The following is an 18406-nucleotide window of genomic DNA, read 5'->3' on the forward strand; positions in this document are numbered from 1 at the left end:
GTAAATTAAATCCTAAACTATCTTTTATTATAAATGAGACTCGAGCCAACCATGCAAAAAGACTATGCAAGTTATGTACCTTTAAAAGTTTATTTATTTAATCTTTACATCATATGTTTGTTATGTACAAATAAAATATATACATGTATTATTTTACACTATTTCACCACTGCATAATAGACAATTACCAAACATTTGTCATTAGTACCATCAAAATCAAAGTCAATAAAGCTTTAAGGAGAGGACTCATATCCTATTCATGTCGGAGATAAACAAATTTGTTCAACTGAAAAAAGAGAAAACGATTTAGATAACTGGTCAGAGCAAATTACATACATTATATAAATTAATTTAATTCATTTAAATGCCAAATTTTCCAATTCTTAAGCTGCACATCCACAGTATAATACTCTAGTAAGATGACATTTTATTTAATATTTACATGTGCATGCAGATTTATAGATTACTTTTTTTGGTGAAACAAAAGAATAAAATTTACAAAATAAATATAATGGTACACAATTTAAATTTTCCACACATTCAATAAAATTATCTGAACTAGCACTTCTATGCTTAATATCTCCAATATTAGCTCATACCTGGTACATATCAGGTAGTTGTTTGAATAGATGCACCACATAATTATTTCATACCAGATGCAGGTATTTGAAATATATAAATAAATAATGGGACCAATAGTATTTTTTTGTTTTATATTAATCCATGTACATTACAAGTTTGATACCTTTATAGGAGTCTACTGCCATGCAGCCATAAAGTGATGATACATTATAATCAATAAAGAAACAAACATACTCAATAAAATAGGAATGACAATGAAGTATAACTTCTATAACAGAACATTGCACTATCTTTATCACATCCATTTCATTCGTGACTAAAATTATCATATTACACACATTCTGTATTCAACCTATGCAGTACCAAAAAAGAGGGAAGGGGCGGGTGAGAAAAGAGTTCTTTTATTAGAGCTACTTCAAAATATGGACATATGATTGTATTGTAATGTCTAAAGTTGAATACCTGTATGATAAATATAAGTCTATCCTACACATCTTGTCTGTGGTATTGAAATGACAATTTAGTCAAGTGTAGATAATTTTTTTTTTTTAATTCCTGTCTTATTCAAGGATATACCAGGTTTTGGTGATGGACCCACATGTAAGTAGGACTACGTGGAGAAAATCTCTAGACATTGCCTTGCACTGCTCTGCATGTGTTTTCAACTAACAGAGGTGAAGAGCTAGTTGCACAATGTCAAGACCATGATCCCTGAAAATTATCCGATAGAAGAGAGTACATTGTATATACATTTAAAGAGCACTCAAACATAACACTCATACCACGAAATAACATTCAGTCATTCACACCACTTATTTTCTCCCAATTCAGTCCCAGGTATTCCTGGTAACACATATTTTCATCATGAGAAAAATTTCCAGTACACGAGTCCTCCTAGCAGTCCCAGTTCTAATAGAATTATCACAATTAAAATCATCTTGTTGGTCATCACCCTGAAAAAAGAACACAATACATGACATTGTATACATTATGTTGAACCACAGGCATTTGGCTCTATCAATATTTTTCTCTATATATATGTAATATTGTGTCAAGGTCTATACTTCGGCTGGCCCTATAATACTAAAATTTCCATTTGCAAAATTAATGTAAATAATTTACTTTCATTATTTTAAATCTTTGATCCATGAAATGCAAAGAAATTGATAAAGTTATTCTATCATGGGTGGAGAGCCTAGATCTTAATCTATAGCCAAAGTTTCAATTTTCCATTCTAAATGAAAATCACAAAATATGAAGATGATCAGCTGCTCTGGGAGGTCATATTTATGTATACACATGTACATGTATGTGTTAAAAAGTTCACATGAGGGACAACAGGAATGAAACAGTATCTACAAAACTTTTTTGTTTTATCATTGATGTTTCATTTATCATTTTCTGCTTGTAAAAAATAATATTTACAAAAGTTGTAATCATGGACATTTAGATTTAATACTTTACCTTGTTGCCATGGACTTGAGAATTTTTCTACTTTTTACAAGATTTTGGTCAGTCTCTCCCAACTGAAAGCAAATTAGATTACATTCAAATTCAATGTGATTTTTCAGTTAATAAAAGTCAACAAGAGTTTCACAACAAAACAGTCTAACAATCACCTGTGCCATTAGTTTAAAATTGTTGTTGTTTATAAACCTTGATATGTAGTTGTGTAATCTCTAACATCGGATGAATTCAAATTGTCTTTAGCTGTAACATACCCTGTCCTTTGTGCGTGTAAGAACCTCTCTCTGTCGGCCTAATTCATCAATAGTGTCAACACCGATCATGTCTGTCTCTGCTGCCACTTGTTGCGTCCTAGCCAAACTCTCTGAGGCTCGGTTCAGGGATTGGGTACCCTGCATCAGTTTGGATCTATGTGATGCTACCATTCGCTATTCGACAAAAAGTTGTGGAAACAGTCATCTTTAAAAATATCAGTCCTTTCAACTTAGGAGCTAGTGTATCATTTTTTTTAATATCACGACCTTTGTTGTGTACTATACAGTATATCAGGCATAATAACTTGCATTTATTTACTTAGAATTAGTGTAGCCTTATTCTGTCATAGCAAATTACAGTTATCTACCCTTGCAGCTATCCATTGGGACATCATGAATTTGAGAGCAAAGGGATGGGACTTTTATATAAAAACAATTATAATTAGAGTTAAATAAATAAGAGGTCTATCTGACCCACCATCTTCTATCAATTTACTCACATCTTCCCTGTCAATCTGACCCGACATCTTTAACTAATTTACTCACATCTTCTCTGTCAAATCCATAATTATCTGCCCCTCCTACAGGTTTCCCACTTTCCTTTTTCTGTAAATTATAAAGTATCAATTAATACCATAACCAATTTCACTGTTTTAAATTACTAAAACATAACCAATGTCACTGTTTTAAATTACTAAAACAATCTAAAAGGTAACATTAGTAAGTATGAAAACATATTTTTTCTGACATTTCAGTACTTTAATGTTTCAGGTCAATAGCCACCTTAACACTTTAAATGAAGCTGACTCTTATTCTGCTTTTCCTGGGTATCAGCAAAGTTTCTTAAAAGTTCAGTTTTATTTAATTTTAGACCAGCAAGAAAATTTAAAGACTAACCAACATCTTGGACACTTGCTCCAAGTCCCGTCGATAATTCCGGAGCTTCCCCAGCATCTGAGTTCTGTAGGGGACAGGGGCCACTTTGGCTTCCTCCTCCATTTCTTGTATCTAGAATCACAATAACCATTAGTGGATATTTCTGGCAGATAAAAAAACATGGCTTCCAATTCTAATGCACTAAAATAAACAAAAAATATCACTTTTTTGCTAGACAATGTCAGATAATCAACCCAAAGAAGAAAACAATTGTGGCCTATATAAATTTGGGATTTTTGCATGAGTGTGTGTGTGTGTTTTGTAATTTATCTTATCCAAAGTGATATTGATCTCCATACTACACCAAACAGAAAATAGGTAGGGGGCTTGTTGCTGGATATGATCTTAGTTCTAATAGACTTGATAAAAGGGGAGGGGAGCTTATTGGTAAGCAAGGATTTATTGTCATTAAAATTTGGTAAGATGAACTGAAGAAAATACCCAGGGGGATGTTTAGAGCTTATAAACATTAGCTATTGCTAAAGGCTGTAGATATGGAAAGGGCAATTACATGTACATGATACATACAACAAATTCTGCCTCCTCCAAATTTCGTCCAGCATGGCGGATTGCTGTTTTCTTTTCCTCTGCAAAATAAAGACATTTTGATTCATTAAAGTTGTCAATTCCTACAACAGAAATACCCCACCCGGTCAAATTATACTGACAACAGGCAAAACGTTCTTATATATAAACAGGAGCAGAAACTACCACTTTTATAGACTTTGGTGTGTATTGGCAAGGAGACAGAACCCTGGGAGCCTACCTCACAGGGGCGAGCGCTTAACAAATGGCCAAAAGTGAGTGAGGCGGTATCAAGGGAGATGTTAAGAAGAAAGTTAGTTATGAAGAAAAGAAAAGATCCTAAATCTATTCACATTTAACGATCATGCATTTAAATTAGCTTTTTGCACAATTTTTAAAAATATGTTCAATTCTTTAGCGTTTATCAAAAACAAGAGATCCCAGAGGGATCTTGGCGCCCACCAAAGAATGATCTATGTCTGACAATGGAAAGAGGGATCTTTTCTCTGCTTTTCAAACTTTTGCAAACATACTATATATAAAATTTGAGACAGATCGCTTCAGTACTTCCTGAGAAACAGCAGTAACAAACTTCAACTATCAAAATCCAAGATGGCTCCTTGGCGGCCATCTTGATGATTGATCGGTCCCAAATCGAAATATGCACAACTAGGGCCCTAGGGGAACCTATATATGAAATTTGAGACAGATTCATTCAATACTTTCTGAGAAATAGCGATAACAATCTTAACTATCAAAATCCAAGATGGCAGCCTGGCGGCCATTTTGTTGACCGATCGATCCAAAAACGCATTATGTACAAATAGAGCCCTAGGGGCACCTACATATGAAATTTGAGAAAGATCCCTTCAGTACTTTGTGAGATATAGCGATAACAATCTTTAACTATCAAAATCCAAGATGGCTGCCTGGCGGCCATCCTGTTGACCGATCGGTCCCAAAACGCAACATGCACAACTAGGACCCTAGGGGAACCTATATATAAAATTTGAGACAGATCCCTTCAGTACTTTCTGAGAAATAGCGACAACAAATTTTAACTATCAAAATCCAAGATGGCTGCCTGGCGGCCATCTTGTTGACCGATCGGTCCCAAAACACAACATGCACAACTAGGACCCTAGGGGAACCTATATATGAAATTTGAGACAGATCCCGTCAGTACTTTCTGAGAAATAGCGATAACAAACTTTAACTATCAAAATCCAAGATGGCTGCCTGGCGGCCATCTTGTTGACCGATTGGTCCCAAAATGCAATATGCACAACTAGGGCCCTAGGGGAACCTACATATGAAATTTGAGACAGATCCCTTCAGTACTTTCTGAGAAATAGCGATAACAAACTATAACTATCAAACGTCCCAAAATGCAATATGCACAACTAGGGCCCTAGGGGAACCTACATATGAAATACGAGACAGATCCCTTCAGTACTTTCTGAGAAATAGCGATAACAAGAATTGTTAACGGACGGACGGACGGACGGAAGGACGGACGACGGACCACGGACAAAAAGCGATTTGAATAGCCCACCATCTGATGATGGTGGGCTAAAACACCATCTGATGATGGTGGGCTAAAAATACGATTTCAGGAATGTGATTTGTCAGAACACAGGATCCTGTTGTACTTGTAGGCTAGTACAAAATGATAATAGATTTATTCTAAAACTTAATCAATCGTGTATATCATTATTGTTAATTGGTATATATATCTAGAAGAGTATCCTTATTAATTCCGTATTGTATTAGATGAAATTTCTTGTAATATCATTATGTGTAAATATACAAGGTGTTTGAGTGGCCATCAAACCCCTATGGGTGTGTAAAATGAGTAGGCCTACTGTGATGTGCCCGTGAAGCGCTGTTATGAACATGTTAATTCATATAATGATGATACCTCCTCGATAGACTGGAATCTTCTTCTCAATTCTTTCTCTTAATCCGTCGATTATCGAAGTCAAGTCATCTTCCAATGACTCGAATTTCTCCGACGACATGTTTACAAATGTATCACATGAACACTCAGGGGAAGCAACTCCAACAGGGAAACAGGTGCTATGAATCACAAAAACGCTTACTTCGATTGAACATCAGTGCAAAGCGCATCCAACACACTGATGTGTGATTAATACAAGACGGAAGGAAAGAACGTCCATTGAACAGAGGTTTCTTTAGGCAACGAAACCATAATGTAATTTATATATTCTGCCTAAAGATGACTCATGTCTTTTGTGGATTTGAATTACTTATGTTCAAGAAATTTCACACTTGTCCAGAACAATGGATTGAATTAAAAGAGACGCTCATTCAGAAAGGTGATGAGGCCGACCCAGAACACCTGGGGGTGAGTGTACCTTTTGTTATTGGCAGATTATCAACGTGCATACCGTATATTCGTGCAAATCAATGATGACATATGTATTTACTGTAATAAAAGAAGGAACAGACAAATGTACACCATTTCTCCTCTTAATAAAAAGCATGGAGTTTTGTCTCCATTACCATCAATTCATCACAACCATCATCATCACCAGCAGCAGCAGCAACAATATGCCATCTTTTGTCTAGATATAGATCTACTGCTCTTGTGATGTTATAATGAGGATGAAGAGAATGTTGAATTTGAAAAAAAAAATCAACTGTACAGTCAATAGGCCTAATATGCAAATTTATTCTTATTGTTTGATATGTAATATATTGTCTTAATTAGTATACAATGGTTTGTGTTATATGTATGAATGTACTATTCAATTTAATCTGTTAACGTAGTTTGACACATGTGTCTAAATACTAAAACAAAATAATTTAATAAATAAAAGTATTGTTCTTTGGCAATAAGATGGTGGCATATGGCAGTTAGATGAGAGGGTTGTAGGGTTAAAGAGGGATTTATATAGGGTAGAAATCTACAACGGTGGCAGTATTATGTCCAGATGAAGGAGAACTGCACTGTCAAACCATATACCTAACAAAGAACGCTAAAATTTCATTGACCATTAAAAAAGTCATTAAAGCAAAGTTCTTGACTGAATTTGAAATCATTTTTTTCAATTCTAACATTAAGTATAACTATGGTCTTTGCTGACTTTCACCACCTGTATCAACTTTGATGTATTATATAATTTTTTTATATTATGTACAACAAATGTATTTACGCAGCTGCTGGCATGTTAATTTTTGGTTATTATACAAATAGTGTTTTTAAGCTTAAATGACCATTAGAATATTGTTGGTACCTGTTTTTGTATAAAAAGTATACCAGCTGTCAGTTTTTTATTTGATAATCATTATTCATTCAGAAAATTCCCCAGAGTCTGTGGTTCTTGTCGGTTGCTCTTCACAAACGGCCAGACTTCTTACTGCAACTGATACGAGAAGAAAATGAGAGAGAAAAGAAAAAACAACACAGAAAACCAGGAGGTGAGAAAGTTTGTCATTCTTTTATGAGTGTAGTATACTATCCTTACTTTAACTCATATATATATATGTCTTATAATAGTGTGAAGCTGTTGATCGGCTTAAAGATCCTATTGTTTAAATTGTGAATCCTATTTCCTTTGCATATGATAATATTTATTATTGAAAATAAAGGAAACTATATATTAAGACTACAATTTCATGGGGTATAAAAAGTTGTAAAAAACCTATACAAAAAACTCCCTTCTTTAAAGAGGCAATCCAATTATTTTGTATTTGACAACTATAAAATCGAGTAAAAGATAAAGTTTCAGGTCTAAATACAACAATTACCTTGTAAATGTCATTCAGCATCACACCATTGAAGGTTAGTAGGTCATCATACACACTGCCTTGTAAGCTTGGTGAGAGCCAAACCTTGCTACAGGAATGTCAGAATTTGTTATTATATAAAAGTATTTTAATTATTCACTGGAGAAGTAGTGACTATTCTAACCACCTTTCTATGTCTTCTGTCACCTGATATTCAGAAACAATAAGGCCAAAATTAAAATATTGTTTGTTTGAGATTTACCAAAAGACCCACTTGAAAAGCCCCTACTCAAAACATTTTTGGCTCTTCTGAAATTATGATTTTATTTTATTGAAATTTTCAAAAACCTTTGGGTTACCAATTAAAAAAGTTAATGCCAATAACAGTTCTTATGAAAATAAAGTAATTTTACTTCTGGAAAGTTTTTAGAATGATTTTTAAAGAACCATTTCATTTTGATTTTTTAAGTAGCTACCATTATTACATGTGGTTCAAATTTTGCAAATAAAACAAAAACTTTTTCCTACCTACTGACCCACATTCTGCAAAGGTAAATTCCAACGAGGAATATTTCAAGCATGGCCTAACCCCAGATACAGAGACCAGACCATATATGATCCTATGCTAGCTATGGGATGAAGGTTCTGTTCAAAGATTATTCAAATGTAAGATTTCTGCCTTCTTAATTCAAAAGAGTCAAATATGCCAAAAGTTTAAACTTCTCTTGAATATTGGAATTGAAGTATAATGTATGCTTGAGTGAGGAACTATCACACTTCATTAATCAAATGACCTGATTGGGTCAAGTGTGCTTAGCTCTTGACATCATTCAATAACTAAGATACTCAAACAACTGATACAGTGTTTGGCCTGTAGAATGATGGAGTAATGGGTTGTATAATTTGTTCAAAATGGATGACATTGACTATCATTCAAGGTCACAGTTGACAGGTGCTTAAATCTTTGAGAGGAATTGGAAACATAAATCAAGTATGCTAAAATCTTTAAAACAGCTTCTTCTGAACAACAAAGAATCTAGGAGACATAATTTTGCATTGAATAACTAAAATAGGATAAAAGCTACTACATTTGTTTAATATTGAACAAGCTTACATTAACCCTTTAAATTTACTTACACATGTCACATGTGTCAACTATGTGCTGAAATTTAACAGCATCATTTTGATATAATACCAAATGATCTACAGAGCTGACATCAAGCTTATAGTATCCTCGGGTTTTGAATTTTGACCGTCAACAAATTCAATTAATTAACTAAAAAGGCCCTTGGGGTCTTATTTGAATGTGTGTAAAAGGACAAAAAATAACATAATATCAAATCAAAAATTGTTTGAGTAAATATTTTACATAAATTAGAGACCTGTAATAAATTGTATAGTGATAAGCAATTTTTTATACAGTCATGTATGTTTGGTTCATTGACTTTTCATAACAAATTTACATGTATGGAACAGTCATATATAGAGTAAATGTTGTCCTCTTGTAAACGTTTTGGTTTTCTTATTGAAGTAAATTGTTTCAGTCTTCTTTTTATAAGTATTGATTTGCCTTCTTCCCCCAGTTACATTGCTATGGACCTATTTGAATAGCCACAATTTTACAGAATTTCATCTGGACAGTATTTTCAAATACGGGGATGACAACAAGCTGCCAAAAGAGGTATGTATACTATTCAACTGAGTGTTTGTACATAACTCAGTAATGGCCCAGGCCTAAAAACCAAAATCATTATTTGATGCATGTATCAGCTTAAAGAAAAAAGTAATCCTTTAACAAAATATGGTTAGTGGTTCTATACCTGTCCTACAAACCATAATGTTACAATATCAAAGGATACATGAAATTATAAGGAGCATCTGTAGAGAAGAATACAAAAAAGCATTTATCACTATCAGCTCAACATTTTCTGTAGAAAAAAAAACAACAAAAAAACCACACACTCAAATATGTTTACTGTTGTGATATACTTGTCATACTGTATACAATCGTTTTCAGATCTTTCGATGTCCCAATGTAAAATTCCTGTCCCTGAAGTATAACTGCTTGGAGAACCTGCCTTCTGACATTGGCCGAATGCAGCAGCTAGAATACCTTGCCCTCACCAACAACAAGCTCCAGGTCCATTCCATCCCCTATACACTCACCTTCTGTAGCAAGCTCCGAACCATCCTCCTGGACAACAATATTCTGGATGCTCTCCCAGGATTCCTTCTCAAAATGCCATCCATCAAAACCGTTCATCGTCATGGCAACCATAACTACTTTAAGTCCACCTTCATGTGGTACCACACAGATGTTGAATTTCGGATTATTCCTGTGTCGGGTACAAACACATTTGGGTCTGGTGATCCCCAGAGCTTGCAGTTTTGGGCAGCCAAGGCTGTGATAGGGTCTAAAATAGACTTCTACAAGGACCCGTCGGTGGCCCTAGTGCTGAAGGACTATATATCAGACATCTATCACTTATTTAGGGTGTGCCATTTCTGTGCTTCTGCCTGCCTTCCTGACCAAATAGGTAAGGGGAATTGTACCCTAAATCAATAAGTAATTAGGCCTAGATGTTTTATCTGTAATTTAACAGAATAATAAAAATTGTACATTTTTACCTTGTACACTTACCTATGACCATGCTTTGTACAAAGAATTTAAACAAGAGATTTGTGTTGGAGTTCTGAGTGTATAGCGTCTTGTTACTTTTGCAGTATAGAATGATCTTTATGATATCACAATAAGGAATGTTATTATCATGTTAATGTTGATCAACTCATATTAAATAAATAAAGTATGGCTTTAACTCAGTTAAATTCATAATATCCAATTGTTTTGTTGAGTTAAATATAAGACAATAAAGACATACAGAGCTATTTGCTCATAAAGTTTATGGTTATGATGTGATATGAACCAATATCTACACACAGCAGTAAATAACTCTGCATTAGAAAAAGATGGAATAAATAACAATTGTTTAATTCTCAATTAACACTTATCTGTTTTAGGTTACAAGGTTATCACATTCAAGAATCCGTACCTAGGAAACACCTGTGTTCCGTTCCAGCACTGGGCCTGCTCTATAGATTGTGCCAAAGCCTTAGAAGTTCCTGCCCGAATGGAACAGATCCAGGCAGCCCTCCGTCTGGATAGCCTATATGAGGAGTATGTAGAGGAGTGTACACAAGTGTTCTACAATACACGCCATAGTAAGGCAGTCTGTTCCTGCTTCACGTCTCGTACCTCAGACTACGGGCCTAATCTGAACAAAGAAACGTTGTTAGCAGCACCACCCAACTCCCCAGGAGCCAGGAGCCCCAAGAACACCCAATGTGCAATATCTTGATGCATTGTTTTTGTATTATGTCTCAATGGAACACAGCCATCCACCAATTCCTACAGTCTTCTTCAGTCATTCAACACTAGGATGGGGTTCAGTTGTTATAGATAGATTTGTAGCATTTTGGAATCATTTTATGGTAATTCAGTATTGCAAGTTATTTTCATTTAATGTTTTAGTTTTTGGTTTACTTACATGAAAATGTGAAAAAAAGGAATAGCATATTTGACCCAATAAGTAAATTTGAAATAAAATAAACTACATTATACATAGTATTCATATTTTCATTTTGCATTTAAGAAAGATGCAAATTCAAGATATGTGGACTTTGGGGCGTTGAAAAAAGGAAGGGGGCATTTACTGGGTCAAATATGGTAGTTTGGTTTACTTTATAGGGATGTGAAAATGTTGGTAGTAAGGGATGGCGGTGTAGTATTTCTCATGGAGCTGTATGGCTCAAAGGAACAGTCCAATCTCCACAACATTCCTGATCTTCCTTTAACACCTTGTCTAATACAGTTGTTTTAGATGTTATATTATGCTTTATAAATTTGCATTATTTACCTGCCACTGTTGTAAATTAAATGCATTATCATAGCAGTTGTTCTTTTAAATGTTTATGATTTATTAAAGGTGGTTTCACATTAATTTTTGACAAATTACACTTGTACATTTAATTTGTAATGCAAATCAAACTTTATGGTTGAGCACTATTTAGAATGTGTGTAAGAGTGTTTGGACAGACCAATATGGTTGATCTACATTTACTATACATGAATTCAGTAATTGTTTTCCTAATCCAGCTTTCTTGCATCAACCCGTTACAATTGATTCTATGTGTCAAATGGAGATAAACAAAGTAAAAATCCTATTCGCACTTAAAATGTTGCTACATGTATTGTTTATTAAGTAATTATTTAACCTGTAAATGGAGACTCACCTGGTGATCTCTCCCGACATTAGCATAATATAGTAAATATACAGCCTTTGATTGGTAAAACTGTATTAATATATATCTCATGTATGATTATTTTGATAACAAAAGAACTATGTCATATAACCTTATACACCATGTTTCAAGTTGATTCCTATTTTCAACATTGCATCTCTTGTCAAGTGTATCAAGATTAGACTACACAGATGTGTTCTGTCATATGTTTTGAGAAATGGTGATCCAACTTCAAAATTACTGTGGGATCTGCCAAATATCCCATGCTAGATGTATGAAGCAGTGAACAAAGTAAGGAAATATTGTAAATAAATGTGTGAAAGAACAGATATAACACTCATGTAGATGTCTTTATACATACTGTCTTTGTTTATTGTTGGTGAGGCCATTTATCAGTGTAAACATTTTATACACTGATTTAGTGTGCCAAAATAAGATTTATTTCAATTCATGATATCCCTTCTTTGTATGTTACACAGCTATCTGCCCTTCCAGGAAGGTATCAGTTGTGATGTCCTTATTTTTTGAGTGAAATTTAAGTTGTTTTCCCTAAAAAAATTGCATTACGCTCTCAAACACCTGTTGTAACAGTTCATCAATACCTCATAAGGGCAGATAACCCTGTAATATTCAAATTCATGAGTAACGTAATTGTGAAGTTCAAGGAGACAAAACCCCTGTAATAGTCACTATAAACATAAAACACTCCAGGTTTGTACAGTGGACAATCTATGTAGATTTCAGTGAGAGAATGATCTTAATTAGTTGACAATCTCAGGAGTCAAAAACTGTTTCAAAACATTTCAGATATTGCTTTATTTTCAGCACCATTACTGTATATATCATAAAACTATATCCCTGTTTAGTTAAATGTTTCAGGTTCATGCAAGAACTGCTTTTAGCTTACATTAGGCATCTTTAAAGAGACTAAATAGTATTGAATAAATGAGAATAGGGCTTATTTAAAGGCAGGGGCTTGCTTGCAAAATGAAGATCTAAGAAATGTTCATGCTTTAATGACTGAAACACCTGCAAATATATTCCATTATTACTCATTTATAATGTCGTACTGTAATGCTTGGTCTCATGCTGTTGTCTTTTTATGTATTCAAATGCATTTTTCCTTTACTGTCTTGAGAATTATGTTTCTAAACATGTTCACTGTACTTAGCTTTATGTGAAGTATACTAACATCTCTAGAGTATGGATCAGACCATTGACAACAAATCATGATTCCATGTCAACTCTTTATCCAGCATTCTTAATACTCCAGGGGTTATTAACACTGTCATTATATCCACCCTAGAATATGTCATAGCAAATATGACGGCTCTCTCAGATGAAGACGAGACTAAGGTGTTGCTTTTATGCTGCCGGACTTAGTTTTTAGGTCACCTGAGACGAAGTCTCAAGTGACCTATTCTAATAGCCTTTTGTCCGTCGCCGTGCGTCGTCCGTCGTGCGTCGTGCGTCGTATGTCCGTAAACAATTTACATTTTCAACTTCTTCTCCAAAACTGCTGAAGCAATTTCAATGAAATTTTGCACAAACCTTCTAAGGCATAAGGCCAATCAAAATTGTGAATTATATGGTCCCCACCCCCCAGGGGGCTGTGGGAGGGGCCAAAAGGGGTAAAATTGAGTAAAATTTCAAAAATCTTCTTCTCTACTCACAGATGTGGTAGAATCAAATAACTCTTCATAGATAGAAAGGTCTTAAGGTCCTTTACAAAAATTGTGAATTATATGACCCTGGGGTCTCTAGTTTCCCCCTGGGGAGGGGGTTAAGTTTACTATATTTTATATTGAGAAAACTCTTTTTTGCACATTATTTGGTCATTTGTAATAGGAAATGAGTCAAATATTGTCAGAATTATCAGTATGAGATGGCCATTTAATCCTATTAACAAATTTTCTATGACTGACCCCCAGGGGCCTTAGGGGCGGGGCCAAAAGGGGTCAAATAGGCTAAAACTTCAAAAATCTTCTTCTGAAATTCTGGAAATGGTAGAATCAAATACTTTTCATAAATAGAAAGGTCTTAAGGTCCTTTACAAAAATTGTGAATTATATGACCCTGGGGTCTCACGTTTCCCCCTGGGGAGGGGGTCAAGTTTACTATAGTTTATATAGGGAAAACACATTTATGAGCATTTTTTGCTCAATTTTCATTGGAAACGAGTCAAACTTGGTTAAGATTATTAGCCTGAGATAGCATTTTAATATCATATCCACATTAGTTCTGGCCGACCCCCTGGGGGCAGAGGGGCGGGGCTAAAAAAGGGTCAAATAGGCTAAAACTTCAAAAAATCTTCTTCTGAAATTCTGGAAATGGTAGAAACAAATACTTTTCATAAATAGAAAGGTCTTAAGGTCCTTTACAAAAATTGTGAATTATATGACCCTGGGGTCTCACATTTCCCCCTGGGGAGGGGGTCAAGTTTACTATAGTTTATATAGGGAAAACACATTTATGAGCATTTTTTGCTCAATTTTCATTTGAAACGAGTCAAACTTGGTTAGAATTATTAGGCTGAGATAGCATTTTAATATCATATCCATATTGGTCCTGGCCGACCTCCTGGGGGCAGAGGGGCGGGGCCAAAAAAGGTCAAATAGGCTAAAACTTCAAAAATATTCTTTTAAAATTCTGGAAATGGTATAATCAAATACACTTTATAGATAAAAAGGTCTTAAAGTTTGTTTATAAAAATTGTAAATTATATGACCCTGGGATCTCCTGTTTCCCCTTGGGGAGGGGGTCAAGTTTACTATAGTTTATATAGGAAAAACACATTAATGAGCATTTTTTGCTGAATTTTCATAGGAAATGAGTCAAACTTGGTTAGAATTATTAGCCTGAGATAGCATTTTAATATCATATCCACATTGGTCCTGGCCGACCCCCTGGGGGCAGAGGGGCGGGGCTAAAAAAGGGTCAAATAGGCTAAAACTTCAAAAATCCTTCTAAAATTCTGGATATAGTAGAATCAAATAATTATAGATGGAAAGGTCTTCAGGTGTTTTTATAAAAACTGTGAATTATATGACCTTGGGGTCTTACGTTACCCCCTGGGAGGGGTCAAGTTTACTTTAGTTTATAAGGAAAAACATATTTGTGAACATTATTTGCCCAATTTTCGAAGGAAATTAGTCAAACTTGATTAGAATTATTAGCCTAAGATATAGCATTTTAACATCCATATCCGTCCTCGATGACCCCCTGAGGGACCAGAGGGGCAGGACCAAACAGGGTCAAATTGATTAAAATTTCAAAAAATACCTCTAAGTTCACAGGTTTGATGGAAGCAAATACTCTTCATAGTCTAAAAAGGTCAAATTTATAAATCACTGACCAACTTCAAGGCCCAGCATATAGTGTTTATATGTCTTTAATTTGTTTTATTATTTGTTTCATTATATATTCTAACTCAGGTGACCGTTAAGGCCCATGGGCCTCTTGTTATCAAGTTCTTATAACTATTATTACAAACATAGGATCAATCGTATGGAAAAAAAATGTTTGTGCCCTTTTTCTTTTGTCTAATAGACTTAGCATTACATGTATATATGCAAAACAGGAAAGGCGAGACAAATGTACATATAATTCTTGTCTCCTGAAATATAACATCAGCTCAGTAAAAGTGACCCCTTGAATATTGAGGATGTGCATTAAGTTAATATTGAAGTTTTCAGTTGATTAGGAGTTAATATCAAAAATCATTGTCTTATATGATTTTGCTCTGTGTCATATTATTTAGCGTAATGTTCAATTATTATACATCCTATATTTATAATACATGTATATACCATATTTGTTTTTTTGTTATCAGTTCAATGTATTTAGTATCATAAATGTCAATACTATCTATATATACTTATTCTTTCACCCTTGATTTTTTTTCTCACTTATGTTGTACATAGACTGTATTTTATTTTCTGTGATGATAACTTTATTTTCTTTGTTGTTGTTCAGTGAACACTAATTGTGTATTAATATTGTAACATTACTATAAACCTTTTTGCTTTCGTGAGATACAAACATTTAATTTTATGTGTTATAATGTGGTTTATTTTATAGGAATGTACTATTGTCAGTATGTGCGTTTGGTCACGAATGTGGTGAAAATAACAAAGATGCCAAATATTATACATACGCAAAAACGAAGCAGTTTACATTACATGTATTTTATTTTATTTCAGCATTTTCTTTCAATTTTTTTGTGTGAATAATGTATTGCTCCTAATTTAAACCTTGATTTGTCAGACTGCCCTGTTCACTTACAGTAACACTAGTTGTACAGATCTTGGAAAAATATCTTAGCATTACAGTATGTTAATACCTGAGGCAGCTTGCCAGCTTGGTGAAGGTGTCTTTGATTACCTGTGGCCACTATTAAAAATGTTTTGGTTTAATATTCTAAAAATTTATGTTGCAGAAATTTTAATGGTCATTAATTTAGTCGAATCTCAAGTTTAGACAAGTTTTCATTTCAAAAATTAATTTGTATATAATCAGCTTTGGTCTGTGTAGTTAGTGAGATTATTTATTTGTGAAAGTCACCAGAGGTAAATATTTATTGATTTTGGTGTCTGTGACCTTTTTAACTTAATGTTGACCTATGATCTAAGACTTTGTGGCCTCAGACTTCAAAAAGTGACTTGGTGACCTTGACATTTGACTTGATATATTTTGTTGGCCTTAGCCTTATTCTTGCAATAGGACTTGATGATTGTTGCATCTGACTTGTTATACAACTTGGGCCGTTTACATTTAAAGGGTCTGACTTGTTGAACCTAATCATTTGGTTTTGAATAAATACCAGACCGAGTGATTTTACATTGTTTTCAGATGAGCCTTAAAAGCCCTCATAGGCCTGTATCAAAATCTTCAGGTCCGTCAGGATTTATACTTGAAACAATTAGTTTTACAGATGGTCCTATCAGTTAGACTGTATATGTAAAGGAAAATGATCATGGTGCCAGTTGTTAGACTTGCAAAGTAACTTGGTTTGTGTTCATTTCTATGTTCTCAAGACTTGATATTTAAATATCTAGAATCTTGAACTTGAAATGTTTCGGTATATTAAGTGAAGACTTCTTTTGAATTGAATGAGAACAAATGTTGAAGAAAAGCCCGAATGAGATTAGAATGAGATTAATGGAAGAAAACTGATTTTGTGAATGAGTAAAAGTAATTTGATGGGTGTATGAGTAGTGTATATTTACCAAGGTTTTGTAGAGTAAGACAGAATGATATCAGGAGTCCCTGCTGTGATCACTGTTTCAGCCGAATGGCTATAGAAAGATTTATTTAATGTTACTAAAGCTTTGTATCATGCCATGTTTCCTGTATCAATTTTTAAATCTATGTTGCTGTATTTATATTAATAAAAAGTTTATAAAAGCTTCACTTCTGTTTTGTCATGATTAGGGTAATGTCATCTAATGGTGGGCTATTCATATACAAATCGCCTTATTGTTTGGTTTGTTTTAATATAGGCAGGTTTAGCGGACTAGTTACTCTTAGTCCCTAATTATGTACAATGTATATTGCATTCTGAAATTGATAGGGAAACAATATGATTGACAATCATCTTGGATTTTAAATCTTACATATATAGGTACATCTTGGAGCCTAGTTCTAAATAAACATTCTGACAGTTAAGGACCGATCGAAAAACATGTTGCAATAATAAGGAGTCATCTTATATTTTGACAAATGAAGGTAGTTTCTGCCAATTCTCAACTCCTGAAATTATCTTTTTCCAAATTTCAGGAGACCATCTTCCATTAACAGATTCGCAGAAGGCACTGCCATGTAAATGGATTTTTAGCCCATCATCATAAGATGGTGGGCTATTCAAATCACATTTCGTCCGTGGTCCGTCGTCCTTCCGTCCGTCCGTCCGTTAACAATTCTTGTTATCGCTATTTCTCAGAAAGTACCTAAGGGATCTGTCTCAAATTTCATATGTAGGTTCTCCTAGGGCCCTAGTTGTGCATATTGCATTTTGGGACCAATCGGTCAACAAGATGGCCGCCAGGTAGCCATCTTGGATTTTGATAGTTAAAGATTGTTATCACTATTTCTCAGAAAGTACTAAAGGGATCTGTCTCAAATTTCATATGTAGGTTCCCCTAGGGCCCTAGTTGTGCATATTGCATTTTGAGACCGATCGGTTGACAATATGGCAGCCAGGCAGCCATCTTGGATATTGATAGTTAAAGTTTGTTATCGCTATTTCACAGAAAGTACTGACGGGATCTGTCTCAAATTTCATATGTAGGTTCCCCTAGGGCCCTAGTTGTGCATATTGCATTTTGGGACCGATCGGATAACAAGATGGCCGCCAGGCAGCCATCTTGGATTTTAATAGTTAAAGTTTGTTATCGCTATTTCTCAGATAGCACTGAATGGATCATTCTCAAATTTCATATGTAGGCTACCCTAGGGGTCTAGTTGTGCATATTGTATTTTGGGACCAATCGGTTGACAAGATGGCCGCCAGGCAGCCATCTTGGATTTTGATAGTTAAAGTTTGTTATCGCTATTTCTCAGAAAGTACTGAAGGGATCTGACTCAAATTT

The 18406-nt window shown here is 34.5% G+C and overlaps 2 protein-coding genes across 2 annotated transcripts; one reads left to right on the forward strand and one right to left on the reverse strand.

The window, feature by feature from the left end:
- Nucleotides 1–71: 71 nt before the first annotated feature.
- On the reverse strand, nucleotides 72–5828 carry LOC138318729 (vesicle transport through interaction with t-SNAREs homolog 1B-like). Its single transcript, XM_069261372.1, has 7 exons — nucleotides 5686–5828; nucleotides 3768–3826; nucleotides 3201–3311; nucleotides 2850–2909; nucleotides 2304–2477; nucleotides 2047–2108; nucleotides 72–1535 (listed from the first exon to the last, which is right to left on the reverse strand). Exons 1-7 carry the CDS (start codon nucleotides 5783–5785, stop codon nucleotides 1445–1447), a joined length of 657 nt encoding a protein of 218 aa, XP_069117473.1. The 5' UTR covers nucleotides 5786–5828; the 3' UTR covers nucleotides 72–1444.
- A 71-nt stretch (nucleotides 5829–5899) lies between these two features.
- LOC138318728 (uncharacterized) lies at nucleotides 5900–17228 on the forward strand. Its single transcript, XM_069261371.1, has 5 exons — nucleotides 5900–6132; nucleotides 7088–7208; nucleotides 9101–9198; nucleotides 9535–10054; nucleotides 10536–17228. Exons 1-5 carry the CDS (start codon nucleotides 6004–6006, stop codon nucleotides 10871–10873), a joined length of 1206 nt encoding a protein of 401 aa, XP_069117472.1. The 5' UTR covers nucleotides 5900–6003; the 3' UTR covers nucleotides 10874–17228.
- The last annotated feature ends 1178 nt before the right edge of the window (nucleotides 17229–18406 follow it).

The sequence above is a fragment of the Argopecten irradians genome, chromosome 3 (genome assembly GCF_041381155.1).
Source record: "Argopecten irradians isolate NY chromosome 3, Ai_NY, whole genome shotgun sequence".
NCBI classification, from domain to species: domain Eukaryota; kingdom Metazoa; phylum Mollusca; class Bivalvia; order Pectinida; family Pectinidae; genus Argopecten; species Argopecten irradians.

Coding starts and splice junctions, on each gene's coding strand:
- LOC138318728 (XM_069261371.1), top strand. CDS start 6,004: ATGACTCATGTCTTTTGTGGATTTGAATTACTTATGTTCAAGAAATTT. Junction 6,133..7,087: donor CCGACCCAGAACACCTGGGG/GTGAGTGTACCT, acceptor TTATTCATTCAG/AAAATTCCCCAGAGTCTGTG. Junction 10,055..10,535: donor CTGCCTTCCTGACCAAATAG/GTAAGGGGAATT, acceptor TATCTGTTTTAG/GTTACAAGGTTATCACATTC.
- LOC138318729 (XM_069261372.1), bottom strand. CDS start 5,785: ATGTCGTCGGAGAAATTCGAGTCATTGGAAGATGACTTGACTTCGATA. Junction 2,478..2,849: donor ATGGATTTGACAGAGAAGAT/GTGAGTAAATTA, acceptor TTTGTCGAATAG/CGAATGGTAGCATCACATAG. Junction 1,536..2,046: donor CTCAAGTCCATGGCAACAAG/GTAAAGTATTAA, acceptor TTCTTTTTTCAG/GGTGATGACCAACAAGATGA.